The sequence below is a fragment of the Oxyura jamaicensis genome, chromosome 20 (genome assembly GCF_011077185.1).
Source record: "Oxyura jamaicensis isolate SHBP4307 breed ruddy duck chromosome 20, BPBGC_Ojam_1.0, whole genome shotgun sequence".
In the NCBI taxonomy this organism is placed as follows: Eukaryota; Metazoa; Chordata; class Aves; order Anseriformes; family Anatidae; genus Oxyura; species Oxyura jamaicensis.
The window spans coordinates 2,073,874-2,093,506 of record NC_048912.1 but is presented as its reverse complement, the minus strand read 5'-3'; the positions used below and the strand labels follow the sequence as shown (position 1 = coordinate 2,093,506).

The 19,633-nt window shown below is 59.0% G+C and overlaps 1 protein-coding gene across 4 annotated transcripts in view; it reads left to right on the top strand.

The window, feature by feature from the left end:
* PLCG1 (phospholipase C gamma 1) overlaps positions 1–19,633 on the top strand; it is a 41,227-nt gene continuing 21,594 nt past the window's right edge. For all 4 annotated transcript variants that reach the window (XM_035343473.1, XM_035343471.1, XM_035343470.1 and 1 more), the window contains exons 1-2: positions 1–316; positions 18,913–19,065. In XM_035343473.1, coding sequence (XP_035199364.1) covers positions 115–316; positions 18,913–19,065 — 355 coding nt within the window. In that variant the 5' untranslated portion in view covers positions 1–114. The remainder of the gene's footprint in view (positions 317–18,912; positions 19,066–19,633) is intronic.

The following is a 19,633-nucleotide window of genomic DNA, read 5'->3' as shown; positions in this document are numbered from 1 at the left end:
TCCTCCTCCTCCTCCCCGCCGGCCGGGCGGGCACGGGGCGCGGCGGCGGCGCTGCGGGCGCTCCCGCTCCCGCTCCCCTTTGTTCGGAGGCAGCGGCGGAGGCTGCGGGAGCCGATGGCGGCCGGGCCGGGCAGCGGCCCCGGGGCGCCCAGCGAGGCGGAGGCCGCTCACCTCTGCCGCAGCCTGGAGGTGGGCACCGTCATGACCCTCTTCTACTCCAAAAAGTCGCAGCGGCCCGAGAGGAAAACTTTCCAGGTGAAGCTGGAGACCCGGCAGGTCACCTGGAGCCGAGGCTCCGAGAAGACCGAAGGAGCCGGTGAGTGAGCGGGGGGGGGGGGGGGCCGGCCCCCCCCCCGGGCTTCCCCCGACCCTCCGGGCTCCCCCCGGCCTCCCCCGATCCCCCAGCCTCTCCGCCCCCCCTCCCCCCCGGCCCCCGGTCCCCCTCGGCGCCCCCCGCCCGGCCGGGGAGAGCGGGCGCAAGGCAGGAAAAGCAGGACGAGGTTTTCCTGCTTCCTGCGGGCGGTGGGCTCGGGGGGGACGCAGCCCCTGGCCTCCCTGCGGCTCCCCGGAGCTGCCCCCCGGTGGGGGGGCGGGGGGGGGGGGGGGAGGGGAGAAAAAGGGAAAAAATAAATAAAAATGAAAACCTAAAAAAAAGGAGCAAGCACCGCTGTGTGCCCGGCATCCCCGGGGCACGGCACGCGATGATGGGGGCCGTGGCAGCTTGTGGTGCCCGTGGTTTGGTGGTGCCCGGGGGGAGCCCGAAGGCCTCCAGCGGGCTCCAGCAGCCTCCTGCGGCCCTGAGCCCCAAGGACGGGCACGGAGCGGGTGCCGCTGCCCTTGCTGATGGCACCTCGGGGCCGTGGCAAGGACAGAAAGGAGGCAGGAGCGCTCGTTGGAGCCTTTTTGGGGTTGCACCTCGGAGCAACAGATGAGAGGAAGCAGAAAGCGCATGAACCACCCCCAGGTGCTGTAACGTGGTTCCTGCCTCCTCGCATTGCCTCGGGATGCTGCGGGGTCAGGGGCAGAGCCGTGGTGGTGGCGGTGCAGGGTTAGGGGCAGAGCAGGGGAAAGGATTTGTAAGAGCCACGAGTGTGAAACCACGGAGATAGGTGGGAAGGGGGAGAGGAGGGAGGCCCCGCGCTAGGAAACTTCCAGCCTCGGTTTCCTTGGCTGCTGCTTCGCTGTTTTATTTTTTTATTCTTTGAACTCCCTGTCCCACCCCGAGCGTCCCTGTTTGGCGGCCCCGTGTGGGTGATGGGGCGCCGGCCTCGCCGCGGGCCGCGGTGGAGGTCGTTGTCTTCTGGCCCCGAGCAGCAAGGTTGGAAACTTGGAGTCTTACCGGGGCCTCCAGCGAAGGCCAGAGGTGGAGGCGCTGGCAGTGCCTCTGCAGCAGGACCCCGGAATGCCAGGGCTTCCCGGCCGGGGCTTCGGTTCTCCTGCCCACCTGGGAGCCTTCTGGCTTCTCCCCAGCAGCATCTCCAGGCACGTCTGGAAGGAGACGTGGGCCCCGCTGGTGTTTTGGTGATGCCGAGCTCCCCGAGGAGCTTTAGGGCAGTGGGAGCAAGGGAGGAGCCTGAGGTTCTCCGTTTGCCCAGGTTTAAGGCGTGTTTAAATGTCACCATTTTTAAGGCACGATTAAAAGTCATCGTGGTGGTGTCCATGGGGGAACAAGCCCTGGGGGGACCGAGGTTCCTGTGGGCAGACCTCAGGTCCTGCTGGAGCCTCAGGGAGGCTGGGCCCTCACCTCCGGGGTGAAGCTCTGGCTTCGGCACCAAGGCTGGGGCAGCGACGATGGCCGTAATGCTGCGCCCGCGAGGGCTTCTTGTGCTCTGCCAACGGCCACAGGCTGATCAGTAAATCAGACAGCGTGTCCTGGGGACCGAGATGGTTCAACAAAACTCTGCGGGTTGCCAGCGAAATAAAAATGCAGGTTGTGAGCTCGGACCAGCTGGGTCCCTCGCGTCACCTGGGGAGTCCCCAGGGGGCTGCCCCGTGGGGAGCTGTCAGCCTGGTGGCTGCAGGCTCCGTGTCCCAGCACGTTCCTTGCGGGGCACGCGTGCCTTTTCACACAGTGAGGTGGGAGAGGGCGTTATGGCGGAGCTGCCGCTCCCCAGCCCCAGGCTGGGCTCCTCCGGTGTTCCCCAGCCCCTCCTCTTGCCCCGCTCCCTTTGTGGGACTTCCTGCATGCACGCGTGGCGGTTCCAGGTGGCATTAAGGGGCTGTGTGCTTACCCAGTGCCTGTTGTGCTGACACGGTGTGTGGGCAGGCCAGGCAGTGCCACGCCGCCGGTGTCCAGCGTTACCCGGCAGTTGGCCAGCTCTCCCAGTTCATGGGATTTGGTTTCTCTGTGGAAAAGGGATGCCTGGGAAAACCCAGCTCCATTTGGCATGGGAAATGTGCTGGCTTACTGCCCTCCTGGCTCATCCCACCCTTTGCCAGTGCAGTGTTCACGTGGCCACGGCGTGAACCAGACGGGGAGATGACCTGGGGCGAAGCTTCCAGCCCAGGGAACTCCGGCCAGGAGCAACCACCGAGCCGCTTCCCCCGCGCCCGGCTGGGAGCAGGAGGCTGGGGCTGACGGGGAGGGTTGGGGATCGGTCCCCGCAGCGGTGCTGCTCGGGACGTAGCTCGCATGGGTGTGCAGCTGTGAGCCGAGAACAGGCAGCTGTCGGGAGGTGTGACGTGCCTGGGCGTGGAGCAGCATCTCCGCCGGGCAGCGCCGGGGGGTCTGCGGGTCACCAACTGCAGAGCTCGTGGGTCAGGAATGAATGGTCCCGTGGTTCCTGAGGGATGGAGAACGGAGAGGAGCTTTGGATGCCCTGGATGCAAGTTGGTTGTTTAGTAGGAATGATCCTGTGATTCTGATCTGTTCTGGAGCAGGAGAGCATCTGCATTGTATCACAGAGGGCTCAGACTTGGGTTGCATCTGCGTAGACTCCGTGTCTCGGTGCAGGGCCTGTCTCCCCAAGCACCCCAGCGTGGCAGATCCGTGCTCTGCCCCGGCAGGCTTAGCAGAAATGAGCCATGTGTTTGGTGGGCAGCACCAGGGGCCTGGCTCCACCACCCACCTTGCTGCAGGACCGGGGGCTGCAGCTCGGGAAGCCCCACGCTGCGTGGGAGGCAGGGCAAGGAGCGGCAGGGGGCTTGTTCACGGGTGGCCTTGGGCACGTGGACTGAGTCTGTGGCATGACGGGAGGAGAGAGCTCATGGGCACGGCCCTTCGGTGTCCTTGGTGCGGTGCTTCCAGGATCAGAGCATCCGTGCCCACAGCGTCTCGTGCTCTTGGTGGCGGTGAGCTTGGGCTCATGTCTTGGGGGTGGCATCGCTGTCGGTGCTATTGAGCGCTGGATGCGCACGCAGAGGCGCAGACGAGCGGGTGCCCTGGCTGTCCCCACCAGACTCACCCACGTCACCTTCCTCCTGCCTGCTGGCCAGGGTGTCAGGGCCAGGGGGACCCTCACGGGTGTCACAGCCCCCTCCGTCCTCGCTCCGTGACCCGTGTGTAGCGCTTTGTGCCTGCTGCATAAAGAGCCACCCTGTGCGCTGGGCAGCGCCGGCCGTCGGCGCGCGTCCCCCTGGGGACCGGCATTGGGCAGCCGGCAGAGCGGGGCTGCAGCCAGCTGGGCGTGGGGATGAAGAACCTCTTCTGTCCCATCCGTGCCCCGCCGCCTGCTTCGCCGAGAGCGCCTGCATGGCCGGGAGCTGCTGGTGGAATGGGAGGAGGGAGAGAGCTCGGGGGCAGGGGGGGCAGCTCGCTTTATAAAGCTGTGACCTCCGTCTCCCGGGCAGTTTTGAAACCAAAACGATGGGCGAAAAGCAATCCCGGTTCGTGGAGAGAGAGAAAAAAAAGTTGTCATTTTTCAATTCAGATTTGTTTTTATCCGAAGTGGTTTCAGTCAGCTCGAATTATCAGTGCGTTGCGCTCGTGCTAGTCACCTCCGCGGAGGGTTTGGCTGTTATGGTGGGAAGAGCTCTACTAATTTTCTATTCTTTTTGCTAATCATCCAAAGCGAAGTAGAGCTAATCCCGCGAGTCCTTTGTCTTTTATGCATTTTTTTCAACTTCCTGCATTATGTAATTCTTTTTTAATGTAAAAGGGTCCTGCCTTCATAACTTCACACACGGGGGGGTTATAGGCCAGTTTCTAATTGATCTGTTTTCCTTGAAGCACGTCAGAAAATGCAGAGAGCTTGCTCAGAGAGCGAGCTGAAAATTTGGAGCAGATGTTTGTTTTATAGGGGAGAGAGGGGAAAGAAAAAAAAAAAAAAAACACCTCGAGAAAACCCTGGATGCATTCTTGCTTTCAGTGAAATGAGCTCAGTCCCGTGGAGGTGGAGGGCAGCCATCGCACCAAGCCCAGCCCAGTGCAAAAGAAAAGGCAGGGACAGTAAAATACAAATACTGCAAAGTGACTGAAGGGCAGCTCACGCTCACCTCGTCCCTGTGAGCTACGTGCCTCTTCCGTTAACCCAGCAAGGCACAGCAAAAGAAGAAAAAAAAAAAAAAAAAAGCCATCCAGAAAAGCTTTGGGGTTTGGAGCCCTTGGGGTTCAAGCAGGAGTGGCTTTGGGGAATCAGCAGGCTCTGGGGTGGGAGCTGGGTGGGGAAGCCTGGGTCTGTGGGCTCTGTGCTCTGTGTACTCCTGCTGTGGGCCCGTGGTGTCCGTCCGTCTGGCTCCTTCCTTTGCCAGGCGGCCCCGTGCAATGTGTTGCTTTTTTATCGGTTTTAAACCCACCAATCCAAATGTGCTGGGGAGGTTCTGTGCAGCATCGGGAGGGTGAGCAGCAGCCAGTCCGGGGACCCCGAGCGCTCCTGTCTTTAAGGAGAAGCGATGAGGCCAGCCTTCCTCCCAGCCCGCTCCGAGGGCAGGCAGTGGGGTGCTGAGCATGGTGAGCAGCATCCGGAGGAGCTGCATCTGCACAGCTGCCTTTGGAGGAGACCCTGGCGCTCTTGGTGCCATCAGCTCCCACCTCCAGGGGCAGCTCCATTGCAGGGTTTCCTGCGTGGCTGTTTGTGTGCCCTGCCTGTGAGCCTAGCTCTCCTCCAGCACGTCTGGTGACCTTCGCCGCTCTTTTCCTGAGCCTCCTGCTCTGCACCGCGGGGTGGCTGCTCCTATCGGTGCTGGCAAAGCGTTCGCTCAGCGCCGTTATCTAATCGGGGCGCTGCGAGCACCCTGCCGGCGTGCGGCTGCCGGCAATACCCATCGCCGGCCCCCAGGCCCGGGGGAGCAGGCGGGCGGCCTGCTGCCTATCTGGCAGATTGCAGGGGGAGGCGAAAAGGTTCGCCCGCAGTCTCAGCGGGAGTCGGTGCTGAAGTCCCCGTCCCCAGACGGTGCGTGTGGCAGTGAGGGTTTGGCCACGGGGCTGTAGCCAAGGTGCAGCCTTCATCTGGTTGTTGTGGCCCTGGGAGCGCAGGCACTGCTCTTCAGCTGAGACGTCCTCCTGCAGAGCTCCGGGACTGCTGTGTCCCCTGGGAGGTGACCGAAGTGACACGGCTGCGCTGTGATGGGACACAGAGCAGGGACGCATCCCCTCGGAGTCGTCCATGGGCCGGATTTGGCTTCCTTTCTTGAGGGCAGCCGTAAGCGTCTCACTGCTGTGGAGATGCGGAGTGGGAGAGGAGGTGCCGTGGACAAGCCACCAGCTCCCAGGGAGCTTTTCTTGCCCTGAGCTGCCACCGTGTGAATGTTCCACAGTGCTGTGAGCACAGCAGGAGCCCTGCAAGTGCAAGCACGCACACTATAGCTGAACCTTCTCCTGGTGTCCTGCCTTGAAGGGCTGCAGCAGCTCAGCTGGTGGACATGAGGCTGCTGGAGCTCGAGCACATCCGTGTGTCCGTGTCCAGAGCGGGATCCCGCTCGGATCACTGCAAACGCCAGCGCTGGGCATCTCCTCCGGGCGTTCTCGGGGTCAAAGGAGCCAGCAGCGCCATGGGGAGCCGCAGGGCAGCGCTGCCACCAGCGGGGACGGGGCTCGGCGTGCCCCATGCCGCGTGCTGTGTGCCCCTTCCTGGGCTGCTGCGGGCTGGGCGAGAGCTGGCGCGAGGTGTGGGGATAGGGGTGGGTGCACGGGGGGGCCAGGAGGAGCTCACAGCCCCTGGAGGGGAGGTGCAGGGCTTCAATCGCAGGAAAGAACGTGTGGCCCGGAGTTTAAACCATTGGCTAAACCTTATTACATAATAGAAGGAAATGGGTGAAATCAGTGCGGAGTTTTTTTTTTTTTTTCCTGGTGTGCTCTCAGGTTTAAGGGCAGTGGAGATCAGTGAAATGAAAATGTAAGCCCTTCCAGTGCTTTGGGAAAGTTATCCCCCTCCCTGCCCTTCCCCTTGGCCTGACAGATTTAGAGAGCTGGTGGTGGAAGGATGCTCAGAGAGCAACTGGCACAATGCCTGCCTGGAGCAGGATGAAGGCAGTGGGTACTCCAGGAAGGTTCCTGCGCTTGACAGGTACCTGCGGCTGTACAGAGAAAATTATTTGGTATCTGAAAGCTGGATGCTCACGGAAACCTGCAGCTGTTCGAGCAAGCTTGTACCAGGGAGGCTGGTCAGCTCGTTTCCGTGTCTGATGCTGGCTCTCTCTTCCTGGTGTCTTGTATGGGATCGCCCTAATATCTCGCACATCCTCTGTGCAGCCATGGAGCCCTGCCACGCGTGGGGGCAGCTTTGGTGCGCTCGCAGCTGCTCCTCTGCTCATCTCCCACCCACCGTGTTTTCTGCCGCCGAGGTGTCCCCCTGCCCAGAGCCATCAGAAAGGGAGCGCGGTGACAACAGCCACTCCCAAGGGGACTTGGCAGCACTGGAGAAAGCTTCTTTCCTCCAAATGGTTTTAGTGCTTAAGTTTTGTGCTGTGAGGATTTTTATGTTGCACAAAGAGCTGCTTGTCAGGGGAAACACCTTTTTTTTTTTTTTTTTTTTTTTTTTTTAGAGAGAGATTTTTGATGCTGATTCAGATTAGAAACTTCAATTTCTGAAAGTTTTCTGCCCTTCCTAAGGCTGCAGGGTGGGGCGGCACTTCTACAGGGCAGCCTTCGCCCTGCTGGCTTTGCTTTTTATCCCTCCTTTCCTGGCACTGCCCTTCTCCGGGCACCTCAGTGCAGCCCTGAGCCCCACCATGCCGAGGTGTGGGGCCCTCTCCCAGATGTGATGGAGCTGCAGCCCCTGCCGGCATTGCAGGGGGCAGGGGTGGGCACAATTCAGCCTGCAGCGTGTAACAGGGCTTCTGCAGTTAAGTCATTTCTGCCCCTAAAAAGCAAAAGGTTGAGGGACGGAGCATCTCATGGAAGCTGGCAACGTGAAGACTGGAGGAGCCAGCAGAGCTTTACGAAGCTGGCAGCCTGCACTCTGAAGTCTCACCAAAACTGGGATTTTTAAACTGCTTTTCGTGCTGAGTGTGTGGTCAGGTGGCTTTTCAGCTCCATTTGGAGCTGTGCATTCTGGGTTTAGCTGGCTGGAAAGCCACGTAAAACCATCCAGACTCAAAAATGGACCTTTCTCTTGCTTTCCTCTGCAGCTCGTACCTTCTATTTACAAAAACTCGTGGTTCTGAGGTTTCAGTCAATAATCTCTTCTCGTGTTGCTAATGCGGTGCCCAGGAGTGTGCCCGGCGTTCTGCAGGCAAACCAGCCCGTATTGTTGTTTTAAAGATTTTCCAGACAAAGGTCGCAATCTGGCAAGTGAGCTCCCACAAAGGGGATGCTTTGCTGAGCTGACTTTGCCTGCAGGCCTGGAGGATGAGGAGGACAGCAGCGCTGCGGCAGAGAAGTCAGATCTGTGCCTGCTGGGCTATTTTTTCCCCCACCCCTGTTACAAAGGCGTTTACTTTCTTGAGCATGACTTTTTTTTTTTTTTTTTTTGCCTTGACACATGAAATCACCACTCCTGGATTGTCGCAGGCTGCCATGCTCTCCGTGGTATCATTTTGCATCCTATGGTGTGAAGCATGTGGTGCTGCCACGCTGTCTTCTGCCACCAGCCTCACCTGGCTGCCGTGCCCCTGGGCTGCTGCAGCACCCGGTGCCCGGTCATGTCCCTGCCACAGGTCCCCTGCCTCACCCCGAGGCATGTTGCAAATTGCCCATTTCTCTTCCCCAAACCATGTAAGGATCTATCAATGCTGGGACCACACCAGCCAGGGCTTGAAACCAAGGTTGCTCGCCTTCCTGGCAAGCATCTGCTCCACAGTGGGCCCTGGCTGCCGACCCCTGCGTGGGGCAGGAATGTGCCCCCCTGGTTTGTGGACCTTTTTGACTCCTTTTGTGACTGTCAGCCGAGGGCAGCGGTCGCCTGGGCTGGTTTTGGATGAAGTGATGCGGGCAGGTCCTGTCTGCGTGCCAGGACGAGTGGTTTCTCTGTGTTCCTTGTCCCTGAGAAGCCTTCACGAGCGCGCGCGTGCTGGAGAGACATCAAGGCGGGCTGCTCCCCGCGGGGACGCTGGGGAGAGCAGCTGCTCGAGAGGCTTTTTCCTGTTTACTCGCTCCAAGAAGTGCCGGGTAACGTGGTGATTAAAAGACATCCCTCCCGCCTGTGCCTGCGTTGTCTTCCTCCTCCTGGCCCTGTCTGCGGGGTCACGCTGTCGCTGCATCTGCAGAGTGTCATAAAGATGGCGCAAGTTATTTGGTTGCTTTGCTGTGTACGTGCTGCTCTATTTCCCTCCTCTTCCTCCGCTCTCTAGCTGCAGGGTCCGCTCTGTTGATCATCATGGCTCTCACAGCTGGTGTGCGGGTCCCAGGCCAGGTCCCGGGGCGGGCACACGGTGTCCAAGGGGACTTTCACCCCTCCGTGCCCTGCCTGCACCCCACAGATCTGCCTTCCAGCTGCCGGAGAGGTGCGGGGCCGGGTTTGTTTGCCAAGCGCTCAGGTGCTGCCTGACAACATGGCCTTTCTCCGCAGGAGCTGAGGGCGAGCCTCAGAAAGCCCTGGGCCGAGTCAGGCCACGGCAGGTAGCCCATGAGCAGCTTATCAGTAGGGCCAGCCCCAGTGAGGAAGGCTTCCTTCATCCTCCTACAGCTGGGACACAACTCAGCTCGCAGTGAAGCCTCAGAATGTTTACTCTTTCTGAGAAAAAAAAAATAGGGTTTGCTGTTAACCCTGGTGCAGATCAGTGCATGAGCAGGAGGTCTCTGGTGCTGGGGACCAAATACCTCACAGGTGGGGTTTAAAAAACCACAAGCAGTAGCAGAGCCTGGCTGTGAGGCCATGAAGACCAGCACCAAGAGCTCCTGCTTCTTCCACGTGAACTGAAGGTAGCGCCTCGTCCTGGGACATGTCTGCCTGGTGCTTGGATGGTGCTGTGCCCAGGTGCCAGGCTGCTCCAGTGGCCGCAAGTGACTCAGCGCCAGGCAGGATCTTTATATTATTCTCTCCTTCCCAATTTTACTCTGGCACTGAGGAGCTCAAGCTCTTGCAGTGACAGGAGTAAGCCACCTCGTTGGTGCTCATTTAGTGTTCCGGGTAGCAGTCATTGCTGTGAAGTTACTGTCACGGAAACTCGATTACGTCGAGGGGTGGGATGGATGAAAAGTGAGTCATGGCATCTGAGCATCGCTGGCATTTGCTGGGAGTGTGACAAGTCTTCTGTTTCCATTCCTCCCCATCCTGGGGACAGCCTGTGGTCACTCATCTCCATTTGCCTTGTGGCGAGCCGTGACGCTCTGGGCACAAGAGCCAAGAACATAAACCCCCACAGAGAGCTGCAACGAGGGCGTGCTGCTGTCGGGCACCCAGCTCGGCCATGGCTCCCAGCTGAGCAGCATGAGGCCTGCCCGTGCTCCCTGCTCGCTCTGTGCTCTCAGCCCATCCTGTTCCCCTTACATATGGTGCTGAGGGCTGTGCTGGCGGTGGGGGGGAGGCGTGGGGGGCATCACTTTAAGCTCCAGGAGGGACGTGGAGATGCCGCCTGGCCCCTTGCCTCGCAGACATGGAGCCGTGTCAGGTGCCTCCCATCCATCGATCCGTCCGCGTCCTCTGCGGTACCTTTCGGATCTGGTTACCACTGCACGTCTGCTCCACAGGGAGGGCGGGAGGCTGGAGGAGCTCTTCAGCCTCCCCCATCCTCCCACCCTTTTATTGCCTTCCTGTAAGGCCATTATGCTCCTATCCGGGGCAGTGCTGAGGGGATGGAGTCCTCGATACCAGGCAGGAGAAGGTCACCTTGGGGTGGCTCGTGGAGCTGTCCCGGCCCTGCCAGCCATCAGCAGCACCGCTGCGGAGCTTCCTCTTTCCACGTGAGTCAGTGGAAGCTTCTGCCTCTCCAACAGAGCAGGCTGGTGACTGAGGGCTGCTGCCGGCTGTAATTTATCAGGAGAAGGGACACGTTTCTTTAAAGCAGCGTCGAGGCAGGCAAAAGCCGGTGCTCAGCCTAGCTGGTGCTGCTGTTTGGGATGGACACACACTCCTGTGCCCTGCATGGTGCGGGTGCAAGAAGTCCGGGCTTTCATGGTGCTGGCCTTGTGTGTGCTGGGGAGCCGGCCTGGCCAGCACCATGGACACCCAGCTTTGGCTTCAGCACGATCCAGCGATCCTGGCACAACACCTCCAGCTTCCCTGGACATAATTTCTGTGGAAAACAAGAGTGGGCCCAGGAACAGCCCCGGAGCAGGGGATGCCATCCGACTGCCTCCTCCCCATGGGCAGGAGGGGAGCAGGGCCCTGCCGCTGCCTTCCTGACACCACCAGTGTCCGACAGGGGCAAGTTGTGTGTCCCCGACCCAGGCACCGGGCTGGGGGGGTTCTGCCTCGTGAGCTGTGACTCTGCATTTGTGTTCTGCAGGCCAGTCCTGCTGCCTGGGGCTCGGCCCTGCTTGTGGTGGCTGTCCTGAAGTGGGGTGCCAGCACCCCGCTGGAGACCGACAAGGAAATTGCAGAGAGAGACCTCTAACTGCACAATGGTGGCTGGTGGGAGGGCTCCCGGGGGGAGCTATCTGGTAGATTTGCCCTGCTGTCCAGCCCAGGGACAAGGTGTGGGCTGGGCGTGCTGTCACCAGTAGTCACCGAGGGGATGTCTCCACCCTGAGGTCCCAGAGGCTCATGAGGCACGGAAGGATTTGGGGAACTGCTGCCTGCAGATCTATGGGCTCCTGGTGCTTCATCAGGGGCTCGGGCTGTGGCAGAAACAAGTGGCTGTGTCTCAGGGCTGGTGTGCCATGTCCGCTCCCCTCCTTTACTTGCTGCTGTGGTTTCTTGGCCGCCTCGGCTCAGGGATGGGCACAGTGCTGCCGTGTGTGTAGCACAGCGGGAGGTGCTGAGGGCTGAGAGGTTGCTGTGGCCTGTCCCCACGGGTGCCACCCAGGGGACTGCAGCAGAGGCTGAGGAAGGAGCTGGAGCACCCTGCCAGAAGCAGACGCTACCTGGCGTGAGAGGTGGTGCCCTGCTCGGCCATATGGCGGTGCGGGGGACGTGGCCTGGTCCGCAGGGCAGGGAGGCAGCTCCCGAGCGTGAAGCCGGCCCTCAGAGGCTGAGACAGGCACAGTGGAAACTGCCAGCCTTTACATCCCCGCTCTGCTGGGCTGCGGGTGGAGATCGCGAGATAGCAGCATCCTGCTTTGCTCACTTGGGGGACCAGCTTTGGGGTTTTTTTTTAACACATGCCTTCTTGCAGCTGAGAGTAATCTGGAGAGATGTGCTGATGATGCAGGATAGGCAGTTGTCAGCCCCCAGCCACCTCTGCTGCTAGCAGCAGGAGGATGTTTGTGAGATCTTGAAGGTCACCTGCGTGAGGCCAAAGCTGGGCAGCGAGCAGGGGCTGCCTGGGAGAGGTGGGAGCTGCTCTGTAGGGACAGGGTGATGCCCTGGCACGATCCTCCCTACTCCAGCCCACAGCACCCAGGAGGGAGGACAGGCGGGCAGTTCCTCGTGTCTTGCTCCAGACTGCATGGCTGCAGAGCTGTGAAGGCTGAGAGAGAGAGCAGGGGATATTCAGCCTGGGGAAGAGAAGGCCCTGGGGAGACCTCATTGCAGCCTTTCAGTACTTAAAGGGGGCTTATAAAAAGGATGGAGGACTCTTTACTTGGGTAGATAATGATAGGACAAGGGGGAATGGTCTTAAACTAAATGAGGATAGATTTAGACTAAACGTTAAGAGGAAATTTTTCACTGTAAGGGTGGTGAGGCCCTGGCACAGGTTGCCCGGAGCAGCTGTGGATGCCCCATCCCTGGAGGTGTTCAAGGCCAGGCTGGATGGGGCCTTGGCCAACCTGATCTAGTGGGTGGCATCCCTGCCTATGGCAGGGGGTTAAAACTAGATGATCTCTAAGGTCTCTTCCAACCTGAGCCATTCTACGAAGCACCTCCAAGTCCCCTGTGCATCTCCTTGTCACTTCCTCTGCCCATGATAAGGATTTTGGGGGGTGGGGGGGTCAGGGCACAGGGAGGGGGAGCAACCAGAGCTCCGAAGCCGCAGCACACGTGATGCCGAGGTGCAGCCGAGGCAGCGGCAGCTCGAGGCGAGGGCAGGAAGCCCCAGTGCCCGCAGAGCAGCTGCTGGCCCCCACGTGCTGCCTGCGCTGCTGGGGGGGCTGCTGCTGGGGGGGTCCCACGAAGCGCTCTGCCCCATCCATGCAGCGGCGGTCAGGCAGGATCTGGGCCCCAGGTTCGAGCTATTCCCAGCCATCCAGGCGGACTGGGAATTCCCTTGTCCCATCAGAGCTGTTTGTTCTGAGCATCCTCCCTGCCAAGGCGCTCTGTGGATGCAGCTGCCTCTGCAGCAGAGCCATCGCAGCAACCGCTTCAGAGCAACGCGCAGTGGCTCAGAGCAAACGCTGCAGGTTGCTGCTGCGGGTAGCAGGTGAGATGTACCGACTTGCTGGAGCAATCTGAGGCACAACCGAGCCAAGTCTGGAGGGGAAAATAGCTTAACCTGCATCTTCTCCTGAGACTGGAGAGGTTCCTGCATGTGCGTTGCCAGCAGGAGCAATGGGACCCAACAGGCCCCCAGGTACCAGGGCTGCCATGTCCCTCCCTGGGGCAGTAGTGGCAGTGAGAGAGTTTTTTGCAGGGTTTTCGTGTGCCTCACTAAAATGGCAGCACATCCGTTTTCAGTTCACAGAAGGGACCAGGGACTTGCTGGGGCATAGGGCTCTGCTGTGCCGGCGTTTCTTTTGGTCTCTGTGGATGCCTCGGCCCTGCAAAGGAGCCATCAGGTCGGATTCGAGGCCCCAGCTGGTTTATTGTTTCTCTGGCTGGAGCAGCCATCTGCTAATGCTGTGGGATCGTATTCCTCCAGAAACCGGAGAGCTGATGCACGGAAGCGCTGATGGCAGCTCGGCATGGCCAGGAGGAGGGTGCAGAAACCCGGCGCTGCGTCTCCGTGCACAGCCACTGTTAATTCACCGTTGCACTGCCTGGTTTCGTCTTGTCTGTTAAGGAAAGCTTGTGGAGCTAAGGCTGAGCTGTTACATTGAAAACCTCTACCAATGAGAGATGCGAGGCTCTTAACTCTGAGATAGGTTTCTAATGTGGCGAGGTTCCTGCTTTCTTTTGGATGGGATATTAGGTATTGTAGCCCGCTTCTGGTGTTCACCAGGGGCGCAGCGCAGCTTTGTAAAAGCCGCCTTAATAACGACTGCGGTCCAGTCAGGGTCAAGCTCAGATCGTTGCTGTCTGCAAGATGCCCGCATCATCCCCGTTGGATGCGGCACAGTGCCCAGCAGACACGCCATCAGGAGGATTTCAGCATCGTGCAACCCCCAGCACCTGAGGTGGCTGCGTTTTGGCAGAGATGGATCTACGTGTGGACACGGGACGGGCTCACGTGGAGCCTCTCAGACGAAGGGGGCTTGCTGGCTGCTGCGGGGCACGGCGCCTGGCTCCAGACCGCGAGGTGCTGGAGGCTCTGGCCCCGCTCCAGCAAAGCACTTAGTGCTCGCTTGACTGTTCCTCTGAAGCCCGGTGGGATTTTTGCATCTCCCCGCGTGGCATTCAGTTGCAGACAGCGTGCCAGAAGCAGCCCGGGCAGGGTGAGGGCAGCCCAGCCTCCTGCTGCAAACCTCTGCAGCAGCCAGCACCAGCCCAAGCAGCATGTTCAGTGGGCTCCTATCGAAGTATTCAGAGGGAAATACCACTGCTTTATTCCCCATGCTGTTAAGTAATAGATTTCTCTGATTTCTGCCCCCACACACATGTACAAGTTGGGTCTTTTTTTTTTTTTTTCCCATCTTCCTCACTTCTCACTTTCCCTGCGTGCCGGACCTCCCTCCTGCGAGTGATGGGAAGGCCAGAAATAATCCTTGTGTTCAGGGCAATGTACACTGCCAAAGAACATGAAGACATTTCTTGCTGGCTTGGTACTGGAGGAAGAAGCCGAAGGGTCCCCGGGACAGGATCAGCCCCTGCCAGCTGAGGTCAGGCTGCAGTGAGCGTGTGGCTCTCCCTGCGCTGTTGGTCCCCACGCAGCCACGCTGCACCCAGACGTGCTTGCCAAGGGGGTGGGTGAGTGTTTGCTTGGAGGCTGTCCCTGACAAATCCATCCTGGAAGGTAATCTGGCTTAAATCCTGGTTTTTTTTTTTTTGTTTGTTTGTTTTTTTTTTTGTTTTGTTTTGTTTTGTTTTTTGTTGTTTTTTTTTTTTGTTTGTTTGTTTGTTTGTTTGTTTGTTTGTTTTTTCATTCTGACATCTTCCCAGAAACCCTCCGGAGGTGGAGATTTTGCAGCCCTTGGAGCCCATTGCAGGGTGTCCTTATCCTCACGCGTTACAATGCCCAATCCATCACTGGTTGTAAGCGAGGCTTGGGTGAAGTTGCAGTTGTGAACAGCTGAAGGGTGGATCTGGCTTTCATGTAACCAGAGGGGATTTTTTTTTTTTTCCTAAGTGGTGCATGGGTGGGTCTGGGGCCAGCTTTTTCTTTCCAGTGTAACCTGCTGCTGTGGAAGGGGAGGCTGCTGGCCCAGAAATGTGACCATGTCCTCTTTGAAAAGGTATGTGGAGGCCGAGGCTTTCTCTCCCTCGTCCTGCTGCTGTCCATGTGGGATGAAGACCAGCGCCCGCTTTCTGCAGCGGCTGGTCCGTCCCACAGCGTGTTCTGGGGCAGACCAGCGGGGCCATGAGATGTGGTTCACCCCGGTGACAGGTTGCCTCTCTTTGATGGCTTTATCCAGGCTTATCTGGCACTTGTTCCTCTGCCCTGGCACATGTGGCCCCACCAGACGCTCTTCCCCTAGTCCTCGGCAGCATCCCCGGTAGGTCATTGCCAGCACAGACCCACGGTGCAGTGGGACCTCGAGCTTCCCCGTCTGTCTGTCCTTGAGGGAAGCCCAAGAGGGAAGAGCATGGTGGCCACCAAGGAAGCCACCTTCTTCTCGGTGGCCCCTGGCACCTGCCACAGCAGTTGTGGTCAGGGCAAGCTTCGGGGCAATAAAAAAGTGGGTGGCCCAAGCTCGCAAGAGCATGGAGAGAGGTGGCAGCAGGCTCTGGGTTTCCTGTTTGCCTTCCGGAGGGTGGCTGGTGTTTGCTGGGGTGTCTGTGTTTTACTTGTGGCCGTCTCAAGCAGAGGTGGAAATATTTATGGGATGGGGTTGGTTTGGTGTCTGGAATAGGGTGCCAGGCCTTGGCGCTGGTGGGGAGGGCTGAGGAGCGTGGCATTGGGGTGTGTGGGATGGGGCTTTGGTACAAGCAGAGGGAAAGAGGAGCCGTGAGACGTGGCTTGCAGGCTTGCACCCTCTGCTGAAGCAGAGCTGGGGTGGCCTTTCCTCCCCTCCCCACTGCCGGCTGACTGCTGGTCCCAGGCTGGTGCCAGGGGCTTGAAGCCTGCCAGGGGCACAGCTGGTGTGGAGACACCTCGCATATTTGGGATGGTGGCGTCCGTGTTCGCTGTGCCTCCTGCTGAAGTCATTTCCTTCCAGGGCGCAGGGGGCCAGGAAGGCGTTTGAGTCACTCGAGGCGGTGGGGCTGGGAGGGGGATGATGGTGCTGCTGCGCGGCAAGGTGCGAGCTGCAGAAACCAAACCCTGAACCACCTCCCCGGCGCACGCAGGCATGTTTGGGAGGATGAGAGAGATGAGCAAGCAGCTGCAGGCACGCGTGGGCTGGAGCTCTTTACCTGCTCCTCTGCGTGCATGGTGCTCGCGGCAGTGCACCCCGGGAGCAGCCCGCACCCCTGTGCCTTCGTTGGGTGCCCCATTTGCTCTGGGGGCTCTCCCTGGTGTGGGTTTTTGGGGATGCGGTTGGTAAGGATAGCTCACAACCTTCACAACCCCGCGGGCACTTTGCAGTGAGGGGCGGATGCGGGACAGAGTCGGTGTGCTGGCACGGTGCGGGGTTAGGCCCTTGGAAGGAGGCTGCCCAAATAGCAGAGACAGCACACGCTAGTGGTTACCGCCTACCAGGAGAACCAGCTCTTCCCTACTGCTTTTGTCAAATCCTCCGACAGGAATAGCCTTTGCTGTGCGTGTGGTGGATGCAAAGACCGCAGCTGTGATGCATTTTTTATGCTAGCGATAAAAGAACGTGTCATGCCGCTGAGGCTGTGAGCACGTGGATGGATTACGACAGGGCAGGCTAATGTTTGAACCTCCGGAATGCCAGTTTCTAAGGGGCAGGTGATGCCTTAGAAAGGCACAGCCCTGCTCGTTTTAGGGAGCTTGCTCAGCTGCCCTTCACAGCCCAAGGAGCTGCGTCTCTCTGTGCACTTGTCCTTGGTTGCAGCGGCCCAACGGGGTCTCTCTGTATCAGGAAATGAGGGGGCTGTGATCGTGTCTGGATGCGCACCGCTGTTCTGTGCGGTGAAAGACCCCTTGACAAGGTTTCCGTGGGATTCTCTTCTTTACACATGTTTTGCTGCACATGTAGAGTGCACAAGCCAGCACAAAATGGTTTTAAAGCAAGCATCCGAGGCTGCTGCTGTGACTGCTTCAACAGCAGTGGTTTAAAAAGGTTCCCCAGGCTCCTTGTGCAAGGTGTGGGACAAGTCTCCCCAGCATCAGGCCACATCTCCCGGCTTGCTGTCGTGTTTGCTGGGAGCAGGCCCCTTCCCCCGCGCGCCGGTGCAGCGCTGCCAGCCTCTGCTGCGGCTGCTGAGCAGGTCGCGTTTCTGTCTAGCTCTAAACTAGAGCAAATTGAAATGAAAGGCGAGTCGATCCACAGTGACTGCCCTAAGTGGAGTTTAATTGGGATGAATTACACGCCAGGTTTGCAGTAATCACCATCCCACACTGCTCAGAAGCATCGTCTGCTTTGGAAACGTGACTCAGAACTGTTGTTATTCGATTCCCCCGAGCGTTTAAGAAACTCTTTTTCCAGGAAGCAAAGATTCTTGGGTTTGGGGTTTTTTGTTGTTGCTGCTGCTGTGTTCTTTGTTTGATGGTAATGAGCGTCCTTTCCCAGAATTTCCTCTGGGGAGGAGGCTGAGGCACTCTCTCCCCAGCATCCCTCCATCTCCTTCGGCTCGCCCTGTGTTTAAGGCCCTGGCACGCTCTACCCCACTGCAGCTTCCCTCGGCTGCGGTGGCCGGGGCGAGTTAGCTGCTGCTCTCCTCCTCCTTGAGTGCTGGGGAAGCCGTAGCGGTGCCCAGCCTGGTTCTCGCCTCCCTGCCACGTTCCTTGTTGTCACACTGCTGCCCAGTGTGTCACCTCTGGGGGAGCTCCAGGGGACAGCTGCTGAGCTGCAACACCAGCCCTGCAGCCTCGGGAATATCCGAAGGACAGCGCTGTCCCCGTGTCACCGCTGGTGCTGCCTGCCCAGGCACCGCTCTGCTGGACCCGTTTGGTTGCTTGAATTTTGCCCTCTTCAACCGTTCCCTGGGAGGCTGCATGTTGGCCGGATGGATGTCCGTGAGGGTGGTAAATGTAAGCCCTGCTCCATGAAGTTGCCAGCTCGAGCCCTGGCCGCGGTGGCACGCTGTCCCTCCCAAATTACCGGCTTTGTGACCCTGCACCCTGCGGTCTCCATCTGGCGAGACGCAACTCGTGGTGTTCCTCTGCTGTGCAGGCTCGCCTCCCACAGCAACCCGCTCTGCGGCAGCCTTGGACTCAAAGAGAGGCTGGAATTGTTAGCATAAAGCCCGTGGGACTCATACAGATGAGGGCAGGTCCGGGGGTCCTTGTACTGCTTGGAGCGGGGCGGGGGATCACCTCTCGAGAGATGGGGGAGCTGTCGGGGCAGGGGAAGGTGCCAGAAACTGCAGCCATCATTTAGGGGGAAAGGGGAGAAGGAAAGAAGAGGGGTCACAGAGTTGTTTAAACCAGGAGCCAGCTCAGGTTTCAATATCGAACCTGAATTTGGATAGGAGTGGATCTTGAACCCATGGTGTTTGTAAGGCGTAGGGGCCGCAAGCAGGGTTTGGTTGAGCTGGGCAGAAGGCTGTGCCCACAGAGGTTTCACCCCAGCAGAAAGGCTCTTGTTTAAAAAGAAAACAAAATTACTTTCTTAAAGGCAAAAACCCCTGCAGTTCACAGACGTCAGCTGAGCAGAAGAAGAAAGAGTGAGGTGTGAAGCGGATGGGTGAAGGAACCTGCAGGAACCAGAGCTCTGCCCTCTGCTCCTCGCGACTGGGGAGCACCTGGGTGAAATATTGAAGCCTTCCTGGGGACACGGGGACAAATAGGGACAGGGCTGGCTGGGGAGGCTTTCTGGGGAACCAGCATGAAGGGGCTGTGCTCACAGGCTAGTGTGGGCATGGTCTTGTAAGCATGCCAAGAGAGGTAGAGGCAGGAACCCAAGAGGTCGGCCGCTTTGCAGGGGGATGTGCGGGCGCTCAGCAGGCACCCGTCGTACCCTTGCTTTCCAGGGAAGCCCAGGTGCTGGGGCTGAGCCGTGAAGAGCTTGGTACCCCCCTGCCATAGCCATCACGTAGCAGGGGCAGTCCGGCTGCACAATCCATGCCCTTCCTTCTGCTCTGATGTGGCATCTAGGATCTACATACAGAGCCTCATCTTCCTGGGAGTTTCAGCTCTTCACTGAACTCTTATTTTTCCCTCTTTGTCTCTTAGTGGACATTCGTGAAATCAAAGAGATTCGCCCAGGAAAGAATTCGCGCGATTTTGACCGGTACCAGGAGGATCCATGTTTCCGACCAGACCAGTCTCACTGCTTCGTTGTCCTCTACGGCACAGAGTTCAGGCTGAAGACCCTCAGCCTGCAAGGTAAAGCACGGCCCCTGGGCAGGGTGGGCAGGCCCTTCGCAGACTTCCCAGGCATCCTTCCAAGGGCGAGCTGGAACAAGTCCCTGGGCAGGTAGATGCCTTTTTGGCTGTGCTGAGGGGATGCCTTTGGAAGCAGGTGACGGCAGTTCCCCAACGGGTGCACATTGAACCAGGCTCTGGTTAAGTCAGTTAATTCACCCAGTATAGCCAGAAGTTGCATGAGCTGAACACCCTGCTTCAAAACTTGCATCAGCGTTCTTATCTCAGCTTGGCGTGTCAGTGTTCAGCAGCTGAGCTTCCTCAGCCATGCACATGGAGGGTTAAGAGCTCGCTTGTCCCTGCTCTGCAGTCCTGAGCAAGGAGATGTCTGACTGCTGCTGGTGGCACGGGGTCACTCTGATGTCTCGGTCCCAGCTTTCCTGAACATCTCATCCAGTGACTTAAGCCGGACTTGGAGCACCCCGCCTTTCGCTTTGCTATTGAAGGAGCAGAGCCTCATGCTGCTGAGTTTCCTCTTGTACAGAAGACAGGCTCGTAATCACTCGCTGCGGTTCACCTGGTGGATCTG